General features: G+C 34.1%; 1 protein-coding gene across 8 annotated transcripts in view; it reads right to left on the minus strand.

The window, feature by feature from the left end:
* Nucleotides 1–26,305, minus strand: part of LOC143222557 (bifunctional peptidase and arginyl-hydroxylase JMJD5-like) — a 71,679-nt gene that overhangs the window by 26,774 nt on the left and 18,600 nt on the right. For 7 of the 8 annotated variants that reach the window (XM_076449204.1, XM_076449199.1, XM_076449200.1 and 4 more), the window contains 3 exons: nucleotides 24,152–24,321; nucleotides 22,645–22,799; nucleotides 15,487–15,648 (listed from right to left, as the gene is read on the minus strand). In XM_076449204.1, coding sequence (XP_076305319.1) covers nucleotides 15,487–15,648; nucleotides 22,645–22,799; nucleotides 24,152–24,321 — 487 coding nt within the window. Of the gene's footprint in view, nucleotides 1–14,137; nucleotides 14,199–15,486; nucleotides 15,649–22,644; nucleotides 22,800–24,151; nucleotides 24,322–26,305 lie in introns of those variants that run through there. The other variant, XM_076449202.1, reaches the window with a different exon arrangement.

The following is a 26,305-nucleotide window of genomic DNA, read 5'->3' on the forward strand; positions in this document are numbered from 1 at the left end:
GGCAAGAGAAATTGCATACAGTTCAGCAGTAAACACAGAAGCTGTAGAGGGGATTCTGTGTGCAACCACCGAACTGCAACAAACCATGAGTCACGTGATTTGGGACCATCGATATAAATTGAAATGGAAAGATTGTTCAAGAGGTGTTCAATAAATAAAAGACGGTACTTAAAATCAGAAGTATCTGCTTTTCTCAGGTGACTTATAGGAAGGTTACACATGGGGACTGTAATAAGCCATGGTGGGATGGGCAGACCAGTAGATTCTGCAATGTTATCCTAGGACAGACCCAACTGATCCAATTGCGCCTGGATGCAAAGGCCAGAAGGAGCAATGGTAGATCATCTGTTCTGAAAAAGTATGGTCCACCGAGGAAGGAAAACACAATCCCAGGTGGGATGCTTTGGTAAGGAATGAAGTTTCGAAGAATATAGTAAAGACAGTTGCAAATGGCAAAAATGCAAAGAATGTTTATGAGATTCTACATACAAACTCTGAACTGAGGAAATACAGAAAGCCCCAGTGCAGAGTTGAAGTCCTTAATGATGAATGAGGTCCAGCATCTTTAAGGCCAGCATCAAGGTCTGATTGATCATATGTCTCTCCAGGTTACAGGTAGAGAGAACAAACAGTGATGGTATGACCCAAGGAAACGAAGATGGCTACGGCCTCCAAGGGTGTGTTGAGTGACAAAGACAGGGTGGGCACATGCTGATCGATCAACAGTGCCACTCCTCCATGTACTCGTCCATTACACAGCCTGTCATTTTTGTACAGAGAAAACTTCCGAAAGGTGACTGTATCAGCAGGTTTCAGAAATGTTTCTTTTAAGGAAAGACATATAGGATGGTAGGAAGCAATCATTGTTTTGATGTCATCCAGATTAGAACGTAAACCTCAACAGTTCCATTGTATCACGGTGGCCATTTTTAATGACACGTTGGTGAAGTGACTGAAGAACCCTTCTGTTTGTGATCATGTCTTTTTTTTCCTTACTATCCTTATTCGGAGGAGGTCTATCAATCTCCATGGATCCTGCCCTGGATCGATTGGACAGGTCTTTGTTGTTGGAAGGGGATTCCAGTGACTGAGGACACAAATGAATGATTGTTTTGCATCTTGGGGTGGGAGAAAAAATTGTATCTGAAAAAATGCCTGTATTTGAAACTAAAGGATGAGGATCTTGGGGTTTGTTGGAATGTATGGGAGGAACAGAGATGGGTGTTGAAGTTGATTCATCAACCTTTTTAACCATGGAGGTCAAAAGGCTTTTCATTTGTTTTGAAAATGATTCTCTTGGAGGCACAGAGAGATCTCTCTGCACTCCCACTGTAGTTGTGGAACAAAATGCAGCAGCATATGTCCGAGATGAAGTGGTGGACAGCAATTTCCGAGCCTCAGGATAATTAATGTTATGAATCGTTTTCAAATGCTGCACCTCTTTTTCTCCAACCATTTAAGGCAAGAAGGAAAGTAGAAGGGTGAGAACCATTGCAGTTGACACAATGTGATTCCATGTCACACTCGTAGGCATTGTGGTCCTTGCCACCACAACAAGCACATGTCAGGGAAACCTCTGACATTGGAAACATTGAAGAGGGTTTGGAACGTATGGCCGTACCCAGCAATTTTGATAACCTGCCTTGATGATGGCAGGTGCACGTGGTGATGTAAATGTCAAAACAAGGATATTTGTTAGCAGTATAACACCATCTTTGCGAGTGGAGATGCGCCTTACTGCAGAAACTCCTTGAGTGGAGAAACCAGCAGGAATCTCTGACTTAGGATGTTCTTCAAATCCCTCTCAACAATAACTCCTCGTGATGAATTCAAGGTAGCATGAGGGGTAACCTCAACAAGTACATCCCCAATTGCCTTTGAATTCAAGAGGAGTTCACTGTGTTGGGATGTGGATGTTTCAACCAATATGTCTCCAGATCAAAGTTTCTTTTTCCCTCTATTGGAGAGCCAGCAAGTCCCTCAATCACCAGGATCCTCTCCTCCCCTTCACGGGTTGTCATGCATGGCAAACACGTGGGTGAATGTTTAGATCCCAGAAGAGGTAACCAGAAAGAACAGAACCTTCCCTGGGAGGTCCCCTCACCACGTACAGGAATCCACACTGAGGGGAAATAATACTGTTTTATTGAGTAACGACTACTAACAAACTAAGCAACCAACATGAATAAACAGTAAACACTGAATATTTGAAATTCAAGAAATGCAAAATTTTGCTATAAAAATTGCAGGCAAAAAATACCTTAATATTGGGAAAATTTATCAACAAAATCAAAATACTGCCACATTCATGCTAAACTCTACACATCTTAAATTTAAACAGTCTGATAGCATTCACTTTGCATCACTCTCTAACCCTTACTGGATAAAATAGTTAAAACATCCAGCAATATCCACTGAAAGCTGTGATGTAAAGTGCTCAATTTTAGTAATGTTACAGACAATGCATAGGGATCACAAATTAATATTAATCAATGAAAAAATAATCAAAATAATGATATAATTACATAATATTACTTACTTGATAAAGTATGCACAGAGATCACTCATGAATACTCTCATGGACAGAATACTCAAAATATGAGTAGAAGAATGGATTGCAAGCTTCTATCTTAAGAACCTGGTGTTCAAATTCTAGTCGTTTTTTTACCAAACCCTATTGGTTATTACTTTGTACTGTTTAATTTTAATCTCAAAACTATGCAATAGATCATCAAAATCTGTTTTTTAGTATTTTGTACCAAGAGGTAAATTTGGATATATATTGTCCCAAAATATATGAAACTGGAAACAAAGAATTTGTTATGTGCACTTATATGCCAAAATCTAGAACAAACCTTAATTTTATTGGAAGTGGGCAGTTGGTAACAGACTAAAATTAAGAGTGAAAAAAAATTATTTTCCTATACTCAAAATAATTTCTGATAAATATTTACACTTAAAGCTATTCTAATTCAGTGTTGCCCTCTATACTTAAAAATGTTTCACATACCACAAGTCTTGAACTCCTATGTGCCTTACAATTAACACAGTTTACCAGCATCTTATATATAAATCCTCCATCAAAAAAATAGTGACACACTCTTCTAAAATATGTTACTCTCTTTAATCGATTCTACCAAACCATCACTTAAAAATTAAGCAGAAAAGAAAGCACCTGTTTTCAGTGAGTGGGAAGTGTGAGAGGAGGTAAGTACCTATCAGAAGTTATATTCAGTACAAGAAAAATGATAACTTTTGATACAGTATTATTACCTCTTCTCAAATGTATGGCTTGAACCTTACTTTGAGGAGGCTGAGAGACAAAAATGCAGGATATAAATAAATATTCTTATAAAACATTACAAAAAACAACCATGGAATATGATCCCTGTTGGAAGAAAAACCCACGTGAAAGACTTTTGTATACATAAGTAGAAAATAAGAGGAGCACAACCAACAAGGGAGAGAAAACCAATTGGATTGGGATCCTAACCACAGTATACCAGAAGCTTAATTCCATGCATGACCACAGAAAAACCATCTACAGACAAGGAAGTGAGGAAAGTTAAAATTAATGTGCTCCAATGTGTAAAGTGGCTAGAATACAATAGCCTTACACAGTCAGTCAACTTCAGTCCAAAACCAAGTGGAATAAAGAAATAGAACCTCTGACCCATGATGGAAGGATGGTCCACATTGTCTTAACCTCAAGTAACACAGAACGTCATAATATACAGAACAAATCAATCTATAAAACAGATACAAATCCACAAATCTTGGAACCTTACATCTGAATGATGGTGAGAGGGCTGGCAAAGTGGCTGGCAACATTAAACTCAAACTCAATCAGACTGCAATATTAGTCTCAGGCAGGGAAAACACCCTGAAATGGAAGGTAAAAACAATAGCCCCAATAAACATTATAAGACAAGACCACAGAAGCTGGAGAGCAACACTACCCTCCATGTCTCACACCATGATGAATTGGACTGCCTCTAGAAATATGTAGCAACTGCATCCTCAAGATAGTACCATACAGAAGCTTGATGCAAAATCAAACCCTGAAACCCATCTCATGAAGATGGAGATCTTGAGTTAAATTGAGTCAGGAAGAAGTAACACAACCAATAAGTGTGAGGATCTATGTTTACTGGTCCAGCTCTAATCCTAAACCACTAACTGGCAACCAGGTGATGGTGAGATGAAGGATCACAATTAAAGGGGTAAGATGCAGAATGATGGATCTATTCCAAAGTAACATCCTCTGGATAGGATCACACAAAGGTTGAATCACAATAGCAATCATCATATGCCACCATACAGAAGTGGATTGCATCCGTAACATAAAGCAACTCCACCATCTGGACAAAAATGAACAGAAGCTGTGCAAAATATCATTCTCTGGGACCACTGCATGGAGGTGCAGCATATTTATTTGTAGAAATGTGCAATGTCGTCCCCTGGATAGGACTCCACAGAAATTGAAGCACAATGTAATCTTTCAGGTCCCACTACATAGAAAAGGATCCTCCCTACAAAATATATGGAACATCACCCTCCAGATAGAAATGCACAGAAGATGGTTGCAACATCAACTTCTGTGACCTACCACATGGAGGTGGAGCACATAACTTGAGGATCACACACCATCTACATCAGCAGAACATCACCACCCTACTTTCTAACAAATGGAAGTAAACACATTCAGGAGGATACCTAATTGTCTATCACCCCAGTAGGTCAAAACCAGTAAGTGACAAAGACTCTAATACTTTACTAGACAAACAAAGGGGATAAAATGCAGGGAAAAAGTCCAGAGGAATGCTAACACCACAAACAGTGTAAAGGGTGACCATTAAACCCTATTTTAAAAAAACGAGCCATCCCTGATTTATTCTAATGGAGGGATAAAAAGGGAAGGGCAGCTATCCCCTTCTGTTCTACCATATATGCCCATGGGTTAGTAAGGTCTTGAATGAGTATATTAATATAGCATACATATTGTGAGGAAAACTTATGAGCAATGTTATGGAACACCCCATTCCCAACAAGGTGTGTTATTGACTTTGGATATACTGATTTAATATCAAATCAGCATTGCTGTACTGTACTGTATAGAAAATTTACCTGGACAGGCAATGTTAACCACTGAGTGGGTTGTGCCACTGAAAGAAAACAAGCTGTATGTAAAAAATATAACTTACTGAGTCACAGTCTCCCTGAAGTTTGGTAAAAGATGGAAGATGGTACTCTAATGAGGGAAAGTGTGAGAAGAACACAGTGTGCTCCACCTGCCCAACTGAAGAATTTTTTTTAATGGACAATGGAAGTGGGATGTTAAGGAAAAGGTAAAGTGCTGTGTCTGATGCAATGACAACTGGAACAGATTTTGGTAAGAAAGAGACAATAAAGAATATGTCAAGGGAACCAAAATCCAAATCCAATTGGTAAGGATGGAAAAATAAAGGTCACAGAGAAAATAATATTGCCAGTGAATAAAAAGGCATGGACAGAAATTACAGAATAGAAGTTGTGAGGATACTGTAACAAAATAAGAGAATGTATGGGACATAACCTATCTGAATCAAACTGGGAAAAAGATGTGTGATAAATCTACTCCACAACCAGATATGAAATAGACAAAACACTCATATCAAACAGTAAAGTGATGAAATCCATAACAAAAGGAACAACAGGCTGAGAAAAAGAAATACCTGACTGAAAGACTAAAAGTAGAAGATGTTTCCTTTTATACTCGTAAACCTCTACAGATGGAGAGAAAATTGATTGTACTGAAGAGAAAGTGACATGCCAAGACAATCTAGATTTCCTTACCAGAGACCCAATAAATGCCAGGCAAGAAGACTGTAGGTAGGAAGAGAGGGAGGAAAGCCCAATGACCAAATTGACATAAAAGGAATAGGTCGAAAGAAAGAGGCAAGAGAGGAGCAATTTGGAGCAGAAGGAAAAGAGAAAGCCAACGTGGAACAAGCTTTAAGAAGTACATGACAGAAAATGGTATGGATGATTGAAATCAACCAAGAGAGAAGACAGATAAGAGGAGAAACATAAAAGTAATGGTTAATACATGGATTTCTTAATGAAAGCATTGACTGCTAGGATTGAAAATGAGGAACCACCAATAATTAAGAGGTAACTTTGTATTAAAGAAAGTGACAAATGCATTCAGATGAAGAGTGCTCTACTGACTGCATAATCACTGGAAAACCTAATGGAAGAGAGTCCACTCCACAAGATAAACCTTGCCTGGTTTGGAAAGGCAATTTACCATGAGACTGAAAGCATGTAAAAAAAACCATGATATGCAAGATGTACTTCCATTATATGGATCCCCAAGAAAAGGGTTTCAAAGTTTGATGAAAATGAAATAGGAATGAATGCACTGTTGGTGATGGAAATAAGCCACTACTGTAGAATTGCCTGAATGAACATTGAGAATTTGAGTTCATACAAGAGAATAAAAGTGATCCAGAGCATTACATATTGCTAGAAGCTCCAATGTGTTGATATGGCAAGACCTCCTGGCTTTGTACCATTGTTAAGAAAAACTTCTGTTCAGTGACTCACACCACCCAACTGTGGAAAGAAGCATCTGTGAACAGGTGCAACTCCATATGAGATGGAGGAAGTAACACATCCAACTACATGTGAGCCATGTTCAACTACCAGCACAGACCATCTAGAAGGGGAGGAGAAAGAAAGGCAATCCAAATAATTTTTATTAAGATTACAACTGTCATGGAGAGTTCACTGAAGAGACTGCATATGTGCTTGACCCAAGAGAATAAGTACCTCCAAAGAAGCCCATATCCTCAAAAGTAATATGGGAATGGAGAACTGAAAACACCAATGAAAGGACTCAAAGTGGAGAAATGTGGACCTGAGTGATGTGGCTGTTGAAAAAAGAATACTCAAAAGGATAAGGTATTGGTAAGATAACAGGAAATACATTTCAAACTTGCTAATCTAACCTACTCTAGCTGCTTCTATCAAAAATGGATGGGTGTGTTGTGAAGGTTCCAATTTAGAAAGGGTTAACAGAAGCCACTTGTTCAAGTAGAGATAGAAGATAGGTAAAGGCTTTGGTTTCCTGAGAAGACAGAGTCAAAGCAAGCCCAAAGAACAAGGTGCAAGACTAATATAAAATCCTGTGGTGAACAAAAAGATATCAACATGACTCATGAGAAATAGGAATATGAACCTAAGCATGTGAGACATTTGATTTGATCATCAACAGTCCTAGAGAAAAACTTACCACAGCATGATAAAAGATCCATAGCAAATCAGGGATTATCCAAAAAAATGATTGAGATGAGACAAATCAATCACAGGACAGTAGTTCTTGATTTTTTTGATGGCCACAAAAATCCTAGAGAAAAGACATGGGGAAGGACATCCAACAGGCTTTATACCTCTCTGGGGTAGAAAAGTCCACACCATCTTGGACAGATGGTAACTAATAGCATCCTGAGGTAATAGGAAAAATATCAGTGCAGGTGACAGCAAAAATGGGGAAATGAACTGATCAAATGTCATTCTTACAAAACCTGAATAATTCAAGGATTGGTAACAATTTACCACCACAGAAAAATAAAATTAGCCAAATAAACCCTTCTCAACCAGAATCCACAAGTCAGTTACCATAATTTCTGGTGATGATGAAAGTAATTTTAAGAAACACAGCTAAGACTGGAACCTCTACAGTTAGTAACAGCTAAAGGAGAGGAGGGTGCAGGGTGGGGAATGGGAAAGGAAGATAGTAACAGCTCAGAATAAAACAGACAAGCAACCAAATGTGAAAGGTTGAATATTGCTTCACAGGTTTCACATGTGATTCCAAAGGCTCAGAATTGTCTCCAAAACTAGAACGATTAATTAAGAAGCCATCCATAAACTCCATAAGTAAGTGAATGGTAAACAAAACTGGAAAAAGACAGCATCTCTCCCCAGAAGATCCCAACAGCAAAAAAACTACATGTAAAGAGACAGAGCTAAAGAGAGCAACTACACCAATGTAAGAGTAATGAGAGAGAATGTATCTCCTGAAAACCCCTCAGGAGATAAGCAGAAAGCCTCAGAAAGGAGTTGTATGGTGGAAAAGTACCAGAGAAGAGCTATAGGGCAAAGGTGGGAAAACCATATGTTGGATAAATGAGGAGAATTTTCAGGGTCAACCTCCATACAGACAAAAGTGACTCTAACTACTGAGAATGAAAAAATGTCATTCAAACTGACAGTAAGCCAAAGCAAAAGTTCAGAATCCCATGGAGGACAAGGCATGATAGCACCTGCTCTCAAATGAGAAATGAAATGCTCAGCATAAATCCTGATGTCAAGAGGAGGGAAAATAAAATAATTTACAGAAGGGGGTCATGTAATGAGGAATGTAAAGGATTATAAGATATCAAGAAAATGAATCACACGAGAGAAGTTATATCTGAAAAGCCTGGGTAAGGCCTAGCAGATTCTGTAAGAGAGGAATTGGGAAGACATGGCATAATTAGGTGACAGAATAAAGCTGTCAAATTCTCTTTGTCATGAACAGGTATTGCAGATTCATGAGGAAGTCAAGCAGCAGTGAGAGAAGAATGCTCACATGGGACAGGTACGTCCATGATAGCACCAGAAAAGACAAACTTACATGTGGTGTCAGTGAGCTCATTCCTGCAAATACCTGTATCTGGAAAAACTAGATAAAAGTAAATGATAGAGAAATGAGCCAGTCAGTTTTGAATATCGATGAAAACAGGGTTAGAACTAATGTGAAGCAATTCCAGGACCAGTAAAGAGTTAAGCAAGTCAATATAAATAGTATAGTTCATGTACTGCATAGCTTTTATGTGATCCAGAGCAAGAGAAGTGGTATACTGTTTGGTAGTGAACACAGAAACTGTAAAGAGAATTCTGTGTGCAATCACCAAACCACAAAAAAACTCCAACAGAGCGCATAGAATCACCTCATTTTGCATACAGACATATGAAAAGCAAGTTTGAGCTCCATCAGGGAAAAGGGGCAATTATAATGATAGAAACAATCATTCCAAACAGAAAGAAGCAATCATTCTGCCAGTATCTTGATGGCTAAGAAGGCGTGGAATGAAGCAGAAATGCTAGATGCACAAGAAAAGCTTTTTCCAAGAGTATCAGTGATGCTCTGGACATCAGCAACTTCCTGGCCATCAGAGAACAAGACTGAAAGGAGGCAGAAGTATACTGTCTAATGGCTTTTTGAATCTAGTCCCATATGACTTTGGAACTGGTAGAAGAAATGACAGATGTGTATTTAATCAATGATTTATTTTGCATTTAATGTCTGACCTGCCAATCATGTGCACGAGCCTGCTGAAAAGCAATGCAGTTTAAAAGTGTGGGATACCTACAAAAGGTACCCCATTCCCACTTTTGAGGCTTTTGATACTGATACTGTGGAAAACATATCGAGGTTTTAGGAATACATTGAGAAGCTGCCTGGACAATACAGTCAGTCACTGATGCCATGCAGTCGTTTATCAATGGCTTACAGATGACAGCAGGATCAAGTTCCGAGATAGCAGTTAAAGAGGGCCAGTTGGCCTGGTCCAACTTCCATCAAGACATATGGGTCAGGTAGCATCAACCATGGCCTTTCTCTCTCAAAATAATAGGAGAATGATCACTGGCCCAAGGGAAACTGTGAAAAGTGAAAGGGAGAAGATAGAGAGATCAATAGCAATAAAAGACTGACTAGGTGCATGAATATAAGTATAAGAACCAGTATTTAAGAGAGAAAGATGTGATCCAAAAGCATACTCTCCATATGGAACAAATCATCCCATTAATATCAGCACCACCCAAGAGGGGATTATGTCCATTAAAATCTCCCAGGATTAAATATGGAGATGGTAACTGTTCAATAAAGACACCATGGTCCAACTGATCATAGGTCTTTTTATGAGCCAACTAAGGACAAAACGTAATGGTACAACCCAAGGAAACAAGGATGGCTACAGCCTCCAAAGGTGTATCAAGTAGCAAAGACAGGGTGAGCACATGCTGATTGGCCAGAAGTGCCACCTCTAAATGCACTCATCCATCACACAGCCTGTCATTTTTTTCACAAAAATAACTGCCAAAAGGTGACTGCATCTGCAGGTTTCAGAAACATTTCCTTAAGGCAATACATTTCAGTGCCCACTGACCCTATCCACCATGAAGCCATACCAGGAGACACACTACAATGCCAAACCACGACATTGCAGCAATGCCAGGATTTCATGAACACTATACCTAAAAACCATATAAGACACAATGTCCACAACATCCACTGAGAACATCCAACACTGGCATCAGTTGACCCTAGCCCAAGTGGACCAGCCGACTAACCCTGGGGTGCTACCCCGAGACTGCCCATCCACAGGAATTCAAGGCCAAAGTGGTATGTTAGAGTTAGACACCTCATCCACCAGAATCCTCTCCTTCCCTTCATGGGTCACCACATACAGCAAACATGTGGGTAGATCAGATCCAAAAGGAGGTAAACTGAAAGTACAGAACCTTCTCTAAGAGGTCCCCTCACCACGTACATAAATCCACCTTGAGGGGCTCATAAATTTATCAAAATGTTTAATTTCTACTTCATGTCATCCTTTGTTACCAGAACAGTGTAGTGTCAAGATTTTGCAATGTTTAACTTGTACAGAAGTACTGTAGTAAAATAAGTTTAACATAAGCCATATTAAGAATACACATTACATATGTAGTTTTTGTAACATTAACACTTTTCCTGAAAACCTAAATATGCATCCAAAATTTATATTTTTTTCCCAGCTTAAAAATAAATATTCTTTACATTGAAAAACAATTTCTTAGAGTTGTGATTTCTTCTGGCAAATAACCAACAACAAAAATCATTATATTTCATACCTGCCCCTGGCATTTCAAATTCCAGCATGTGCCTGTGATATAACTACTTATGTATATACAGGAAAGCATAATGAAAGTATCAGTAAAGTAATCATTAAGGTTGAAATTAACCAAAATGCTTATTATATGCAATATAATTAAATATATAATAATGTATACCAACATTACAAGTCATCATAAGTGTTACCATATTTTACCTTCTATTTAAAGGAACTAAAGTAAAACACCACAATGAAATTACAATGAAACATTTTCTAATGTATGCATGTAGTAAATTTGATAAATTCTTGCAATATCCACATAATGTCTGAATATTGATCATCCATCCTTCACAAGTGAACATTATCTTTTAATTTATTGTGTATATCAAGTTAGCTGTGGTTTAGACTTCATACTTGTATTTCAAAATAATGAAAAGGCTTAACTAAGAAGCTATACAAAAATAACAACTAAAAATTAAAGCTCATGCTACTTTAAAAGTATAAAAAAAGCTATAGCAGTTCATAATTTTGAAAACAATCTTACAACTCAATTATTTGCAGTTTCAGACTTAAATGTTACTAAGAAGTTAAAAGTTTCCTTTTAACAAAAACATTACCCTCAAGGTAATCATGTTAGGAAATAAAGAGACACATTTTAAAATTCTTAAGATATGCTAATAGCAAGTAAACACCATAATGTCAGGATACAGGCATGGATCAAAAGGTAACCATAAATTTTAATTTCTTTAAAATTGGAATTTATGTTGTCATCAATGTTCCAAGTTTTTGTTACAATTAATAGTAATTTATTAAATAATCAACATTTTCACATATATATGAACTTGCTCCTACTACATGAATAGCTAGTTCAAAACTTGTATATCATACTTCTGTAATACAGATGAACAATAATGTTTCTCCATCAATATTTACTCCCAAGTTTTGTATGGTTTAATTTTTTAAAAAACATGGGAGGTGATACTTCAGTGATATTTTATAATCACACAAATGGTTCATGTCAGCATGTATATTATTGTTAATGTTCATCATCAAACATTCTTTGTGACATTTTTCAACTATAATGTAATTTTAAACTAATACATAGAAATACTTTGGTTTAACCATAATTATCACAATCACAGTTTTAGTAAAAGAAAAATCTGTGCCTAATAGTACATGAATTGTAGTTTATATTTTCTTATTACACACCTTGATTCAAAATTCAGTCTTGGCTTTATACACCATACAGTATAATGTCTAGGAAAAGGATGCTATGAAAACAATTTTAACAGACTGGGTTATGCAACACATTCAACTCACTAGCAATAATTTAAAATAAACAGTGTACTTAAAATGCATTAAGTACTCTTCTTGTGAAAACTTATACACATATTAAATGCATAATACAAAAACTCTAGAAGGGGTTTCAGCCTTTTTTGTGACATTTCACCACAAGCAGTACCTTGAAATAAACAAAAGTTTATTCACTTTGATGTTATATAAAATGTCACTGTAATAAAGGAATTACAATTTTCAACATCAGTGATATATCATGTGCATGTTCACTGAGAAAACAGTTCAAAAACCCTTAGAATTAACATACAGTAACCTCTAATTTTCAATTACTGACCAGTCAGTAGCAGTACCTACAACTACAAGAGCTTAGTCTGACCTTTTGAATCAAATCATTTGTATTAAACAACAGTTTTTTTTGGTATATCTTCTTAGTTGTGGGTATATAAACTGCAAAATATTTAGTTACATTAAAGAGTATATATAGAGATCACTCACGAATACTATCATTTCTTAAAACATCAAGCCCATTTTTACATTTACAGCATTAATTTTTGTTTGTTATTTTTACGTTCAATTCCAAAGTAATGACAAACTGTAGCATATTAGTTATAATACAGAGTATGCATACAGATCATTGATACAATAATCATAAATAATAACAAATTTCAGAAAATTTAGTTATATTAAAGAATACACATACAGATCACTCATAAATACTATAAATTCTCAGTATATCTACAGCACTAGTTTTTTCAATATTTCAGTTGTAATGATGTATATTAGAAGCTATCACAAATAGTTGTATTATGATTAAATTGATCAATTAAAATTTGTTTCCAATTATTCCCACAATTAATTAAACCTAATTATGATTAAAATAAATTGTCATGAACATAACTGACAAATTTAAATTACTTTTCAATTATTAATATTTTTGATGATTCTAGCAATAAAAATATTGCCACCAAACTTGTTTACTATTTCCAACTATTTTATTAAAACTACTGCACTTTTGTTGAAGAAAATAAATATTACTTCCTATCACCATAATTACAAATCAGAAAAATAATAAATATCACATCATCTAAAAAGATTATCAGTAAGGAAGAGGATATGATAATTACAGAAACTTATTTCTTAGAACCAAATTTACGATCTGATACAAACACAATTACATTGAAGTTATCAAACACGTCGTGATGAACAGAGAATACAGAACTATGTTAAAGTTATCAAGCACATTTAAATATTCTGGGTTTCTCTGCTATACAAAGAAACAATAAATGTAGCAGCACATGCCACTTAACTTATTAGAAGTAGAGGAGAACAGATTATAATGAGTATAAAATACTCTTTAATTTTTACCTACAGCAATATTCTAGTGCGAAAAGAATTAGGGTTGGGATCATTTTATCCAAAGTTATTCAAAACACTACAGACAATTTTTCTTTTCTACTGGGACTCAACAGTTGAAGCCCACTGCAACAGATGTTCTTATAATACTATTCTATACAAAGTACAACGTAAAATATAATGTATATGTTTTGTGTTACTTTACTAAAATGATAGATACTTACAAATTCTAATACTAGATAAGTTTATTCATTTTATTATTATTTATTGAGTAATCAATTAGTACAATTATATTTGCAATTTACTACAAGGTAAAAGGCTAGCATGAAAAAGTGAATAAAGAATACTGTTTTGTATGCATTTGCCCTCTACTAATCAGGAATTGTGGGTTCCAAATGTGCAATAACTTCCAACAGAACACAAATTCATCAAAGAAAGAAGTGTAGTGTTATAATCATAACCAAATACCATCTAAAAAAGGTAAATTAATAATTTATTTACATATAAAAAAACCTTAAGTCTTATTCAACATTAAACAATAGTAGTTATGGAATTAAACACTAGAAACACAACACATTGTGAAAACAAGAAACTTACATTTAGTTAACTTGGTGACGGGTGCTGTCAGCCAGCTGCCTTCTTTCTCTGGGAAGTGATTTAAAATAATGAGCTCTGGCAAGTAGCCTAGAGCTTAGTAGCTTTACCATAATACAAAAACAGAGGAACAAATATAACATGCCCTGTACCCAAAAGGTAAAGCATGTTGGTGAGGGAAAAAAATTACTCCAATTACCTGATCATTATTGGGCCATCTAATGCAAAGCTGAACAAGACTTATTTAATCAAACAAATAATAATAAATAACAGAAATATTCTGGTAGTTGAAATAATCAAAGTTGTAATAATTCAAAACACTAACTTAGATTACACTATGTAACACAAATTTTGTTCCTGTATAGTATGTGTTATTTCTTAATTGCTTATGTACATAAAATGGCCATTATTCCCTTCAAACTTTGCTTTTGTGACCTGGATAATGAAATTTAGAAATTAACTTATTTTCTATGTAAAAATGGGTAAATTTGCACATTTTCATTTACATAAGGTCTGAATAAAACAATATATGAATCAAGATTTACACGTATTTATACTAAAGTTATACAAAAATGTTTAGAAGTGAGCCGTTTTTCAAGATTTGCGACTGTAAATCACTTTCACGTATCAGCCTCCAAATATTGTCTCCCACCATGTTTTCATTATACGCTGTCAGGTTACAAAAGCAAAGTTTGAAGAAAAAAATAGGTCTTTTTCCATTTACTTTAGGCAAAAGCAATTGGAAAATAACACTTTCTGCCCGGGAACAAGAAAAAGTAAAAATTTTGTTACATAGTGTTATTTATTTTCAATAGTCATTTCTTGTAACACAAATGATTATGCTGAACAAGCTTGAATCAATTATAATAATAAAAAAAAACATAATGGCAATATTTCAATTTCTTGGATTGTTGAAGTAATTGGAAACATTAACTTTCATAAGTTGATTGTTTTCATGACTAATCAATATAACTGTTGTCATTTAGTTTATTATTATAATTAATCAAACTGCCCAAATCTAAATGATATACATATTTTCCTTCAGTCATAGAATCAAACAGTAGTTGAATTTATGCAATCTTTCATGAAAATATTTGCTAACAATAACTCCTGTTTATACTATGCCATTTTTGTTTTTCAGGTATTCACTGCAAATAAACTATTTTTCAAATTAATTACAATTTCAACAAAAAAACAGACAAACCTATCATAGATTAACCAGCTACAACTATTAATAAGTTGAAAATGTAACTAAAGCTGCAGAGCACATTCTCATTTTGGAAAATTTTACAGAAGAGATTTTCTTTTGACTAGACTGTATAAATGGAATATAACTTACTGTCTACGCTTTTCTGAGGAGGGCATCCCAAGCATGTAAAATGGCAGAAATTCTTGAAGCTCTTTACCCTCACAGTCTGATTCATTAAAGTAAAGAAGATGGTGAAACCATATGTTAAAAGCTAGGTTACGCTGTTTTGTAGACTGAACAGAATGAAACCACCTGAAAAATTCATCATCACACATTCAAGAAAGCACTTAAGAATTATGGTTAGTTTCCTAACATTATGAATGTACTGCAAAACCATATGTTAAAGGATGAGTTACACTGCTTCACAGACTTAAGAACACTAAACTAAAACAAATTACCAGAAAAAGAATTTAGAAAATAATACATTATATTGATTAAAGGAAAAAATGCTAGGAAAAATACCTTCTGTAATTTTAGTTACAACAATGTTGTAAAGTTGATTTAACAATTTTATACATGTACAACACTTCTGAATAAGTAAATATCATTTGTCATTAAGTATTATAAAAAGAAATATAATTATTAATATTAACTGTTTTATATAATATTAACATATTAACAAGAGATTAATACATTCACTGACATGTAACCCACCAGTCACAACTGAATTTTAGTTATGGACCATATGACACTTTGAGGCAAAGGCAATTAAGTTTCAAAGCCAAATTTCTCATGTGATACATAAGTTTAGAGCACAATAACTGATCTTTGGCCAGTCTTGAATGTTTAATCTTTTTTTTATACTTAATGTACTATGCAGCAGTATAAGATCATAGTTTAATATATTCATCTCAGAGCTAGACAATTAGTTGTATTTGTCAATTAATTAACCAATTAATACAGTAATTTTCAAACCATGGTACATGTAAGCATTAAAGAGAAAAAACTGATAACGGGGCAAGTGCAGACAGCCAATTAACTTCCTTCTAATTAGTACTCAAACTACCCTTAGAAGCTTTTGCAATAACATACAGCATGAAAGTTTAAGGGTAATAGGAAGTGAATCTAAGACCCCTGCTCTAAGTTACTAATGCTAAACAACCTTAAAGTGAAAAAAAAGCATACTCAGTAGCTTTGTACTTAACAACAAACATAATAGCAGTATTTCAGTCACTTGGATAGTTAGAATAATCCAAAATTGTAATAATTAGAAACACTCTAATTTTGATTACTTGATTACTTACATAACTATTGACTGAATCACAATTTAGATTAACAGACTGTTGAAATAAACAAAAACTGTAATGACTGAAAACAATTTTGATTAGTTGATTACTCTTTTAACATTCAATATAATCAGAATTTCAATTAATCAACTGTTGGAATAACTGAAAATGGTAGTAATCAGAAATAATAATTTTCATTAGGTGATTATTTAAGTTGCAATTGACTGGAGAAATAACTGAAAACAGTAATAGCCAAAAACAATACACATTTTATCAATTTAAGTGCTATTCTGGTCAACCAATTGGTTTAGATGGCAGTAATCACTGCAAATGTTTATCATAGGTAACTATTTATATCAGTTTAATTTCCCAGCTCAAATTAGTATTAACATCCAATGAGAGCTTATCTAAACTTGGAAAAAATTATCTACCAGGCTTTTCTGAAGTAACTGCTGACAATAAATTAAGTAAGTATTTTACCTGTACACATTATTGTAATTCTTCTCATAGTAATGCAAACGATCGATTCAAAATTATAATTGCTGGCTATATTTGTTTAATCAATAAAAATTATGTAATTCAAAAAACATTTGTTTTTCTTATAAATGACAGAATTTAGCTAAATGCAAGTATACTCTCTAAATGAATAATTTGGGAAAGTTCCTCTGTAAGCTAATGTCAAATGAAAAACTTGAAAGATTACATAATCTTTCTTTGCATATTTATACAACTAGGAAGTTATATCTATATAAAACTGTTCTATGTATGTGGGGGTAAGCTTTTCAACTTCACTAAATAATACAAGTACGAAATTAGGGGTAGTGAAGCAATGTCACTATATGTACAAAAGAGAAGTTAGTGTAAACAGTGCTATAACTTTTATAAAGATATTTAGAGAATGGATCTGTTATCACTCAGAAACTTATCTCAAACAGCAGAGTTTATGTGTTAAGGTTTTGTGTTTGAATTTTGCATTTGTTTATATACACTTAAAGTACTGGTATCATCATCCTTCTAGATTTTAATATCAGGTCATCCCATAACTAATGCCCAAAAATGTAATACAGAAAGTGCATCATTATTTCTGTCTTTGTAGAAGGCTTTATAAACAGAAACATGTAATAGGGCATGTATAAAAATGTTCAGACAAATAAAAGAAACTAACACAACTCTACTTTTTCAGATCATTAATCAAATAAACCCTTATGAAGATGGATGTGTCTGAGAAGTACATTAGGTATATAATACTTCAAAATAATAGTTTAAAAAAGGCAAGAGTGCAGCAGAAACTACACAAAACATTTAAGGTGTTTATGGTGCTGAGTCTCTCAATGAAAGAAAATGTCAAAGGTTATTTCAGAAGGTCAGATCAGGTGAATACAGCTTAGGTGATGCACCACATTCATATCATCCTGTTGAGTTTAATGATGACTTGGTGTTGGGTTGCACTTGATGGAGATTGTGCAATAATAGTTGAAGAACTAGCACAGAAGCTTACTTCAATCCATTCAACAGTTCACCATCATCTGCAGCAACTTGGAAAAGTGTCAAAACTTGGAAAATGGGTCCCCCATAATTTGACAAAAGCCAACCTTAGAGCAACAGTGAACATTTGCACTTCTCTGTACTCTCGTGAACATAACTCACCTTTTTTGGACAGATTAGTGACTGGAGTTGGAAAATAAATATTTTATAAAAATGTTAAGCACCACAAACAATGGTTTAGTGCAGATGAACTGACTAAAGCATGGCCCAAAATGGACCTCCACCCTAAGAAAGTCTTGTTAAGTAGTTGGTGGGATATTGTTGGTGTGATCCACTTTGAGTTGCTGCCACTCAATGTAATGATTACATCAGACTTCTATTGCCAACAGTTATAGCACTTGAATGGTGCACTAAAAGAAAAGTGGCCTGCTTTGATCAATCATAAAGGTGTTGTGTTACACCAGGATAATGCACGACCCCATATAGCAAAAATCACATCTGCAAAGGTTGAAGAGCTAGACTGGGAAAAAACTTCCACATCCTCCTTATTCTCCAGGCCTTGACCCATCTGAATATCACCTATTCTAAAGTTTGCAAAAACAATCTAATTTATTTCATCTTTTATCCCCACAATATAAACATTACATTTTCAGAGTAAGAAAATGTTATTTCCAATAGGTAATCACCTAAATTATCTCAGTCCTGGTCTGCCTACTAAGCATTGCTTAAATATTTCACTACCTCACACAGTCTTTATACCCCAACAGTTTTACACCATTTCTGAACATCTTCTGATAATGTGACAACTCAACACCAATCAGGAAGAAGTAAAGTAGGTGAAAAAAGATAAGGAGCTATGAAAACTACATTTTCAGAGTAAGAAAATGTTAGCTTCTGAAACCAGACTCCCTGTTCTCACCCACAGCTAGAATCCCACATTATCAAGGTGTAGAAACCTACAAAGGCACATCAGTCTCAAATTAAGTGGAAAGCAGCTGCACTAAAAAAAAATAAAATTGGTGTGCTAGAATATAAAAAGAAACACCCCAATGGGGTACATAACTACTTGAAGAATAGGTATGTTCTTCACCCAGCAATCAATACAGGAGCATAAGTAGACAAAACTAAATGAAAGATATAAATTACTGCAATGAGTGTGATTTTGAGAGTCATCATAACCAGTCCACATCCACGTCATAATGAGCCTTCATGAGAAAACACAGAACCGAATGTTGTGATAGATGTAAATGAGTTGGAGAAAATATGTAATAAAAATATGTAGCTAGGGCTTAAAGAACATGAAATGTATTTTAATAGGCCAAGTGTAGTCCACCTGGGCAAAAACATTCAGAGTAAGTGCCTTGGGATACAATGGATTATGTCAAGTGTGGTCCAATCCAAGTAAAAACATCCAGTGGAAGCATCTTGCATAACAAATGTATGATTAACAAGTAAAATTTGCAAAGGCAAAAACATTTGGAAGAAGTGTCTCATATACTAAATATTATTGTATAACAACTGCCCTCTTCTTCCCAATTGGGTACACATGAGCAAGATACATTTTTCAAAACCAACAGATTAAGAAATCTCCATCCCAAATTAAAAGTATATGGGAAAAGTAATACATAAACTTGCCACAATCAATGGCAAAAAGACAAGTAACATCATCACAGGAGGATTATGATACCTCCCCAAGAAAGAAACGGCCAGGTCATGTAGATAATATAAGTATATTAGGAACTGTCAACATCCCAATGAGATTTATCTCCTTCAGAGACAGGTGAAGACAAGCAGTTAGAGTTGTAGTTAGATGACAAACTAGGTGTGAAGAAATAATGTGCATGGACAAATTAGAATACACCAGTCATGTGAATTGAGGAATCCAACCAGTGTGTGCAAGAGTGGACCTTATCACAGGACAAAGAAAGTCCTTAGAACAAATAGATAGGAAGGATAACATGAAATGAAGCAACACAAGCCACATAATATCTCACAGAAAGAAACAGACAAAAAAGTCTATCTAGAACCAAACAGCAATACAGGTGGGAAATGGAAGGTAAGGAAATAGGAGAGAAGATTAAATGCTTGCCCACATAATAATGTCTAGGGAAAGAAAACCTGATCTGGATAGAGGATAACATAAGATATGATAAATGTAGAAAATATCATTGGCATAAATACCAGAATGAAGGTTATTGAAGAGAAATGAGGAGGAAGACAACATAAGGGAAAAAGCAATGGGTTCAAATGAACAGAGCATGAAGGACAAAACTGAGATTCAATATGGCAAAATAAAAGGATGTGGAAAACAGATAAGACAAAAGGAACAGAAAAGGAATGAAACAAGATGCAAGGAGAAAGCCGTCCACAAATGGGAGAACTGAAAAGTGTTACACAGAACATCTCTAATACTAGAAACAGCTCACAAGGACCAACCCTGATTAAAAAACCAGATGAAGGGCTGTGAAAGACTACGTTCTTAAAGTAGATCACCACCTCTGGTACACAAAACGAAATGGAGATTGAATGGAATGCTTCTCATGGAGCAACTCCCTGAGCTGAGGCAAGGAACTGTGACAAAAGATGTGTGAAGATGGACTTTGGTGATGCTGGAATGAACTATGGCTGATAGCAGTTGTCAAAGGAGAGACTGGAGCAGAAGTAAAGGCAGGAAATGGTGCACCAGTAAGGGCCAAAGCAGAGAGAACCTGTATGAGTAGGATAATCTGGAGAAATGGGCAGGATACAACAAGAAGTGGTTTGAAAAAGGGAAAAAGACTCTTGAGAGAAGTGGGTTCAGAGGGTAGACATATAAGTGAGAATTCCTTCAACCCTGACTGAACGCATCTACTCTCAGAGCTTAAGGAATTTTGGCATTCCAGTGAGTGACAAACATATCTATACATGCATTGTTCTCAGAGGAGAATGCATCCACCATGGAAGAAGAAACTACTCCATGAGGAGAACCTGGTTGAGTCAAGATAAACAATGAGCTATAAGATTCATAACAACAGGAATGTCACATGCTAAGATTACCATGTAATGATCATGGGCCCAGTAAAGAAGATCCAGATTCTGAAAACATGGAAATTCAGATTAGGTTCCACCTTGCTTGGTGATTTAACCAAAGACAGTGTAATAAGTGGAATGAACTATAATCACTCACCCCCTCAGAAGTGAAAGGAAATGATACAGAGCAAGCAAGCTCATAATTTCCAGGATGTTGAAAATTGAGAGTAGCCTTCTTGATAGACAATCAACCATAAATCTCAGAAAGCCCTCTAACCCATGAAGCATTAGTAAACAGATGATATCTTGGATAAGATGGAAGAATGGGAACCCTTACCATGATCAGTTCTTTCTTTAGCCACCAAGCAAGGTCCAACCTGATCCCAAAGAGAAGATCATGAGAGAAGTTCCATTAATCAAGAAATATCCAACGATAGGAATGCAAGCAAGCTTGAACCAAGAAAATGTCAGCTTTCAAGGAAGCCCACATCCCTTAAAGAGAGAGACCCACCCTCACATAGTGAGGATGAGCCCAACAAAGATAGAAATTGAGGACCTCCATCAAATGAATAAGATAAACTGAGGTTGAGAATGAGTTTCTCCAACTATAGCAAAAAAAACCATCCAAATTAGTCTTCTGAAGAAGTAAGAAAGCATTATTGATTGACTGGACATCAGAACAGGAGAGCAGGAGTCAGCTGTCCAAGAAAAAAAAGAGTCCAAGAGAGAGTACTCACTCACAGTAAGAAAAAGAGAAAGTATTCAAGACTGCTCATTCCATATCTTTAAGCCTAAGAGAAAAAGGTTGGGCCTAACAAAGATTGGAAATGAGAAAGCCTCTCAAACCAATGAAATGAAATAAAATGGAATTAAAAATGAAATTCTGCAACTAGAACAAAAAAAAAACACCTGATTAATTTTCTGATGGGATAAAAGCTGGTGACTAAAGAGAAATGTTTTTTAACAATACTTTCAGGGCTGACCAGTATCAAGATAGCTTTGAGTAAAAGAAGGTATTACTGTTCCAGAATAATCCATTTAGTTAGTATAGATTTCTTTCAAATGACATAAACACATATGCAAGTGATTAACAACTATTTCATCCTCCCTCAATATATTTGTAAATAATAAAGTTTGACAGGTAAAATTTACAAATATTGTGTAGTTCAAAGAAATATCCCTGAAATGTTTGGTAAAACATAACTGGTTCAAGTAAAAACAGTTGTGAAGCTCAGAGTATTTTTTGCTTAATGTTAAGTTTCCATACTAAAGAAATATTTACATCAAATGAAGCATTCAGAGTGATATTGTTAAAAAATTATAAAAAAATGGAATATAAATAACTTTTTATGGTGTGTTTCATAATAAAATTTGCTTTAATAAACTTCCATAGTTCTGGTGCTACAAGTTTTATGTTGTTAGCCTGCAAGCTGAGTGAATGAGTCTGGTGTGTGTATATATATATATATCTGGCTGATAAATAAAATAAGTAAATTTTGATCACTCAAAGTAAATATGTTTAACTTACATGTAAGGAATAAATATGCAGTCTCCTGGATTAATAGTTACATTGTACCATGGCACATCCTGTAATCCTGGATAACGATACATGTCCACTTTTTCTACATCAACTCCACTATATGAGCCATCTTCATAGTCAATATTCACATTCTTAGTTAGTGTCTAAGAAGAAAATATATTCAAAGTTCATTAACACTTTCGCAGAGTCATATATATATAAATATAATACCTTTAACAATATTTCTTTTCTAATTAATTCATCTTTTGTCAGTCTAATTTAATTTTTTATTAATTGTTTTCTAAACTTAAAAGCACACTTCAAAAAATGCTTTTGAATTTCAGATTCTTTCCTTTTAGTTAATTCAAAAGTTTATTTGTTCAAATTAAGTTGTTTTTTTAGAAAAGGTACTAACTGATTATACTGTATGTTTAGCAAGAAAAATGTACTTGTGGAGGCAATGAGCTACTGCACACTTTAGCTAACATGTTAATGCATATAAAAGACTGGTTTTTCATGGATAAGGAGGTATAATGTTAAAGCAAGTGAAGAGTAAGAAACTAGCATATCCAAATAAAGACAAAAGTTTTTAGAAAAAGAAGAAAATGCAGTGATATGGCTAATAAAAATTCTTCAAGAACAATGGAAACTGGATAGTACAGATAACATTTACATCATCCCTGCATAACAGCACAGGCACACAGTGTAGAAGAATGTTAACAGACAATAACATAAAGTAAATTGATCTGCAATTGAAAACAAGTAAAGAAACTTTAAAATATATGTGTGTGTGTGTGTGTGTGTGTGTGTGTATTGTTTCTGAAGGATTGATATTAATTAGTCTTTACTCATTTTTCAATACAGTGTTTCAACAGACATACAAAGATTGTATTTACTATCTATGCCATTCCTATATCAGCAGTGCTACCATCTGCCTGATAACTAAGCTCTAAATTCAATTAAACTGTAATATTTATTGTGTATCTATTATTTGCTGGTAAATTCTATTTTACTCTGTACTTAAGCCTTTTAAAGGAACACCAAATTTCTGTAAGAAAGCTCACTTGATGAGGTAATGATAACATCGTTTACACAAGAATATATTTTTTTTAATTACTACTAGTTAACAATACTCATAAAAGCACATACTTGTTTGAAACTGTCACCTCAGTGAGAAATTGGTTGACAACACTGTTTTGGTTTTTGAATTATTGTGTAATAAAAAAAAACAAGAAATTCAAACTTTTTGCTATGATATTCACAGACATTCCAAGAGCTTGTGGCTCAATCATCACATATTGTTAAAAAAGGAAACACTATGTAGTATTGTAAATTTCTGATGACCTATTAAGGAGATATTTAAACTACTATTTTAACAAACAATCCAAGCCATCCCTACATAGGCAGTTCTACCGCCTGCCTGACATATATATACTTACAACTCACGAAACAATAAAAAACATACTCTCCAAAATATCTTAAAAACACAACATTATAAAACAATACAAGTACATACATGATTCACAAGAAATGCCACTTTGCTTCCATCCAGAATACAATTCAAGTTATCCATTGAATCTATATGAAGCACAGACTTCGTGCCTCCACTACTTAGCCAGCCAACTATATCAACTAGAGATTTCTGAAGATTTCCACACTGCAATATTTTTGGAATGCCTATTTCTTCTATCATACAAAAAACATGTTTAATTTTATTAGATCATATTTAATAACATATATATAATATTATTCTGCTAGTGAAAATGGTTAAAAATTATAATCATAAACAGTTTTAAGCTTTCAACATTTAATGTTTCACATGAAAAGTTTCTAAACAATTAAGATAAATATGACAAACTAGCTAACAGATTTGTGTAACTATGTTGCAAATGTTGTGAACCATGGTGTCTTTGTGCATTTGTCTATATCCTGTTTCAAAAGTTGTACATGCAGACAAAGCTCAACATTCACTTTTGAAATGATGGAAGAAAAGGCAAGAATAAATTTAATGCCAAATTTTATTTCTAAAGCAGGATATTCTACAATAAATTGTTAAGAATTAATTACACTATCATTCATATCTCACATTAACTTAAAATATAAAATGTAAATTTAGCATGTTACTGACAAGCAACTCTTAACACAACTCAAATATTCAACAATTACTTTTTGCTGTGGGCAGTATAAGTAACTCAGTTTTAATTTTGAGCATAACATAAATTGATAAATGAATTTAAATTTTTCCTATAACTTGGGATGGGTACTTTTGCTTGTATGAGTAAACTGCATACAATTTACTTACTTCACTTGAGATAAAGAATCTCCCACCTTTAAGAACTTAATAATATTCATAGTGATAACTTGCAAAAACAAAACAAGCTTTAAGCATGAAAGTCAATTATTTGATATATTCTGGGAAGAGATTTTAAGTATCTTAAAAAACGCAATGTATATATTATTAATATGTATAATGAAACTCCTCAAGAGAGTTCACTACCTCAATTCACATATTCTTTGAACTTCCACCAGATCCAGTACACATCAAACAAACACATGCGCATCTAAAGTAGCTTTCTGGTAAAAAAAAAAAATTCTTTTCTGTTCATCCATTTAATCAAAATTCTAAAAAAAGAACTAAAGTATTATTTTGCATACTTTTTTTTTTCAGATTTCAGGGTATTTTTTTCATATATGTATTAGATATCCATATCAAATTTAGAGCCTTTATTTCATATATATGTTCACGCACACACGTACGCACACACATATATACATTATATAGTACTAATATTAATAGGGTGAAGGTTGGGAATTATACACATGTCAAAATATAGGGTAGCTTATTTTATCTACACAAGATTATTTTAACATCTGTAATTTATGTCAATATATTAGAGATGACTGCCTTTGTTGGATATACAAAAATTTTTAAGGCAAATGTTTAGTTTATCTTATGAGTTACTATTTAATGAATTTTTTAGTTTTCATGATAGGAGTGTTGAATACTGATTGTTTTAAAAGTTTTACTTGTGACAACTTTTGTTATTTTGTAACTTATATATGAGCCATACATTGTGTTTGCAATTACACTTATTTAAGCTTTACTAATATAATACTGTTGAGATCACATTACTTGAATCTTCAGTGTTTTTCTCATTATGTTAATTCAGCATTGTTTAATCGGCACCACCCATGTAGTTTGTCAAAAATTCCAGACCTCAATGAATAATGTATAAATATAGGCAACCAAGTAAATGGAAGTCAAGTGTAGTTCAGTCAGCAAAAAAAAGCATAAAGATTTCCATCATAAGTGATTAGCCTTAACAGGTGATATTCTAAAGTGTATTTTACAATTTAACAAGAACAAGGAAAATAATTTGGCTTGTCGAAGGGTGTTCTAAAGTAATTGAACCTGTCTGTGTGTGAGCTTTGACAAAAAACGATCATTTGAAATTCAGGATAATAATGTGATAACCCACAGGGTAGAGTAAGTAAATTATTCCTTTATACTACTGTGTTAATACAGAAAGACAGTTCATCTTGTCAATTTAATTCTAAAGTAATTGAATTGGCATGAATGTACTTTTAGCAAGAGTTTGAGATACAACTGTGATATCTGTAGTGTAAAGAATTTTTTTATATAGTTTAACTTCTTTTGAATATATTATTT

The sequence above is a fragment of the Tachypleus tridentatus genome, chromosome 8 (assembly GCF_004210375.1).
Source record: "Tachypleus tridentatus isolate NWPU-2018 chromosome 8, ASM421037v1, whole genome shotgun sequence".
NCBI classification, from domain to species: Eukaryota; Metazoa; Arthropoda; class Merostomata; order Xiphosura; family Limulidae; genus Tachypleus; species Tachypleus tridentatus.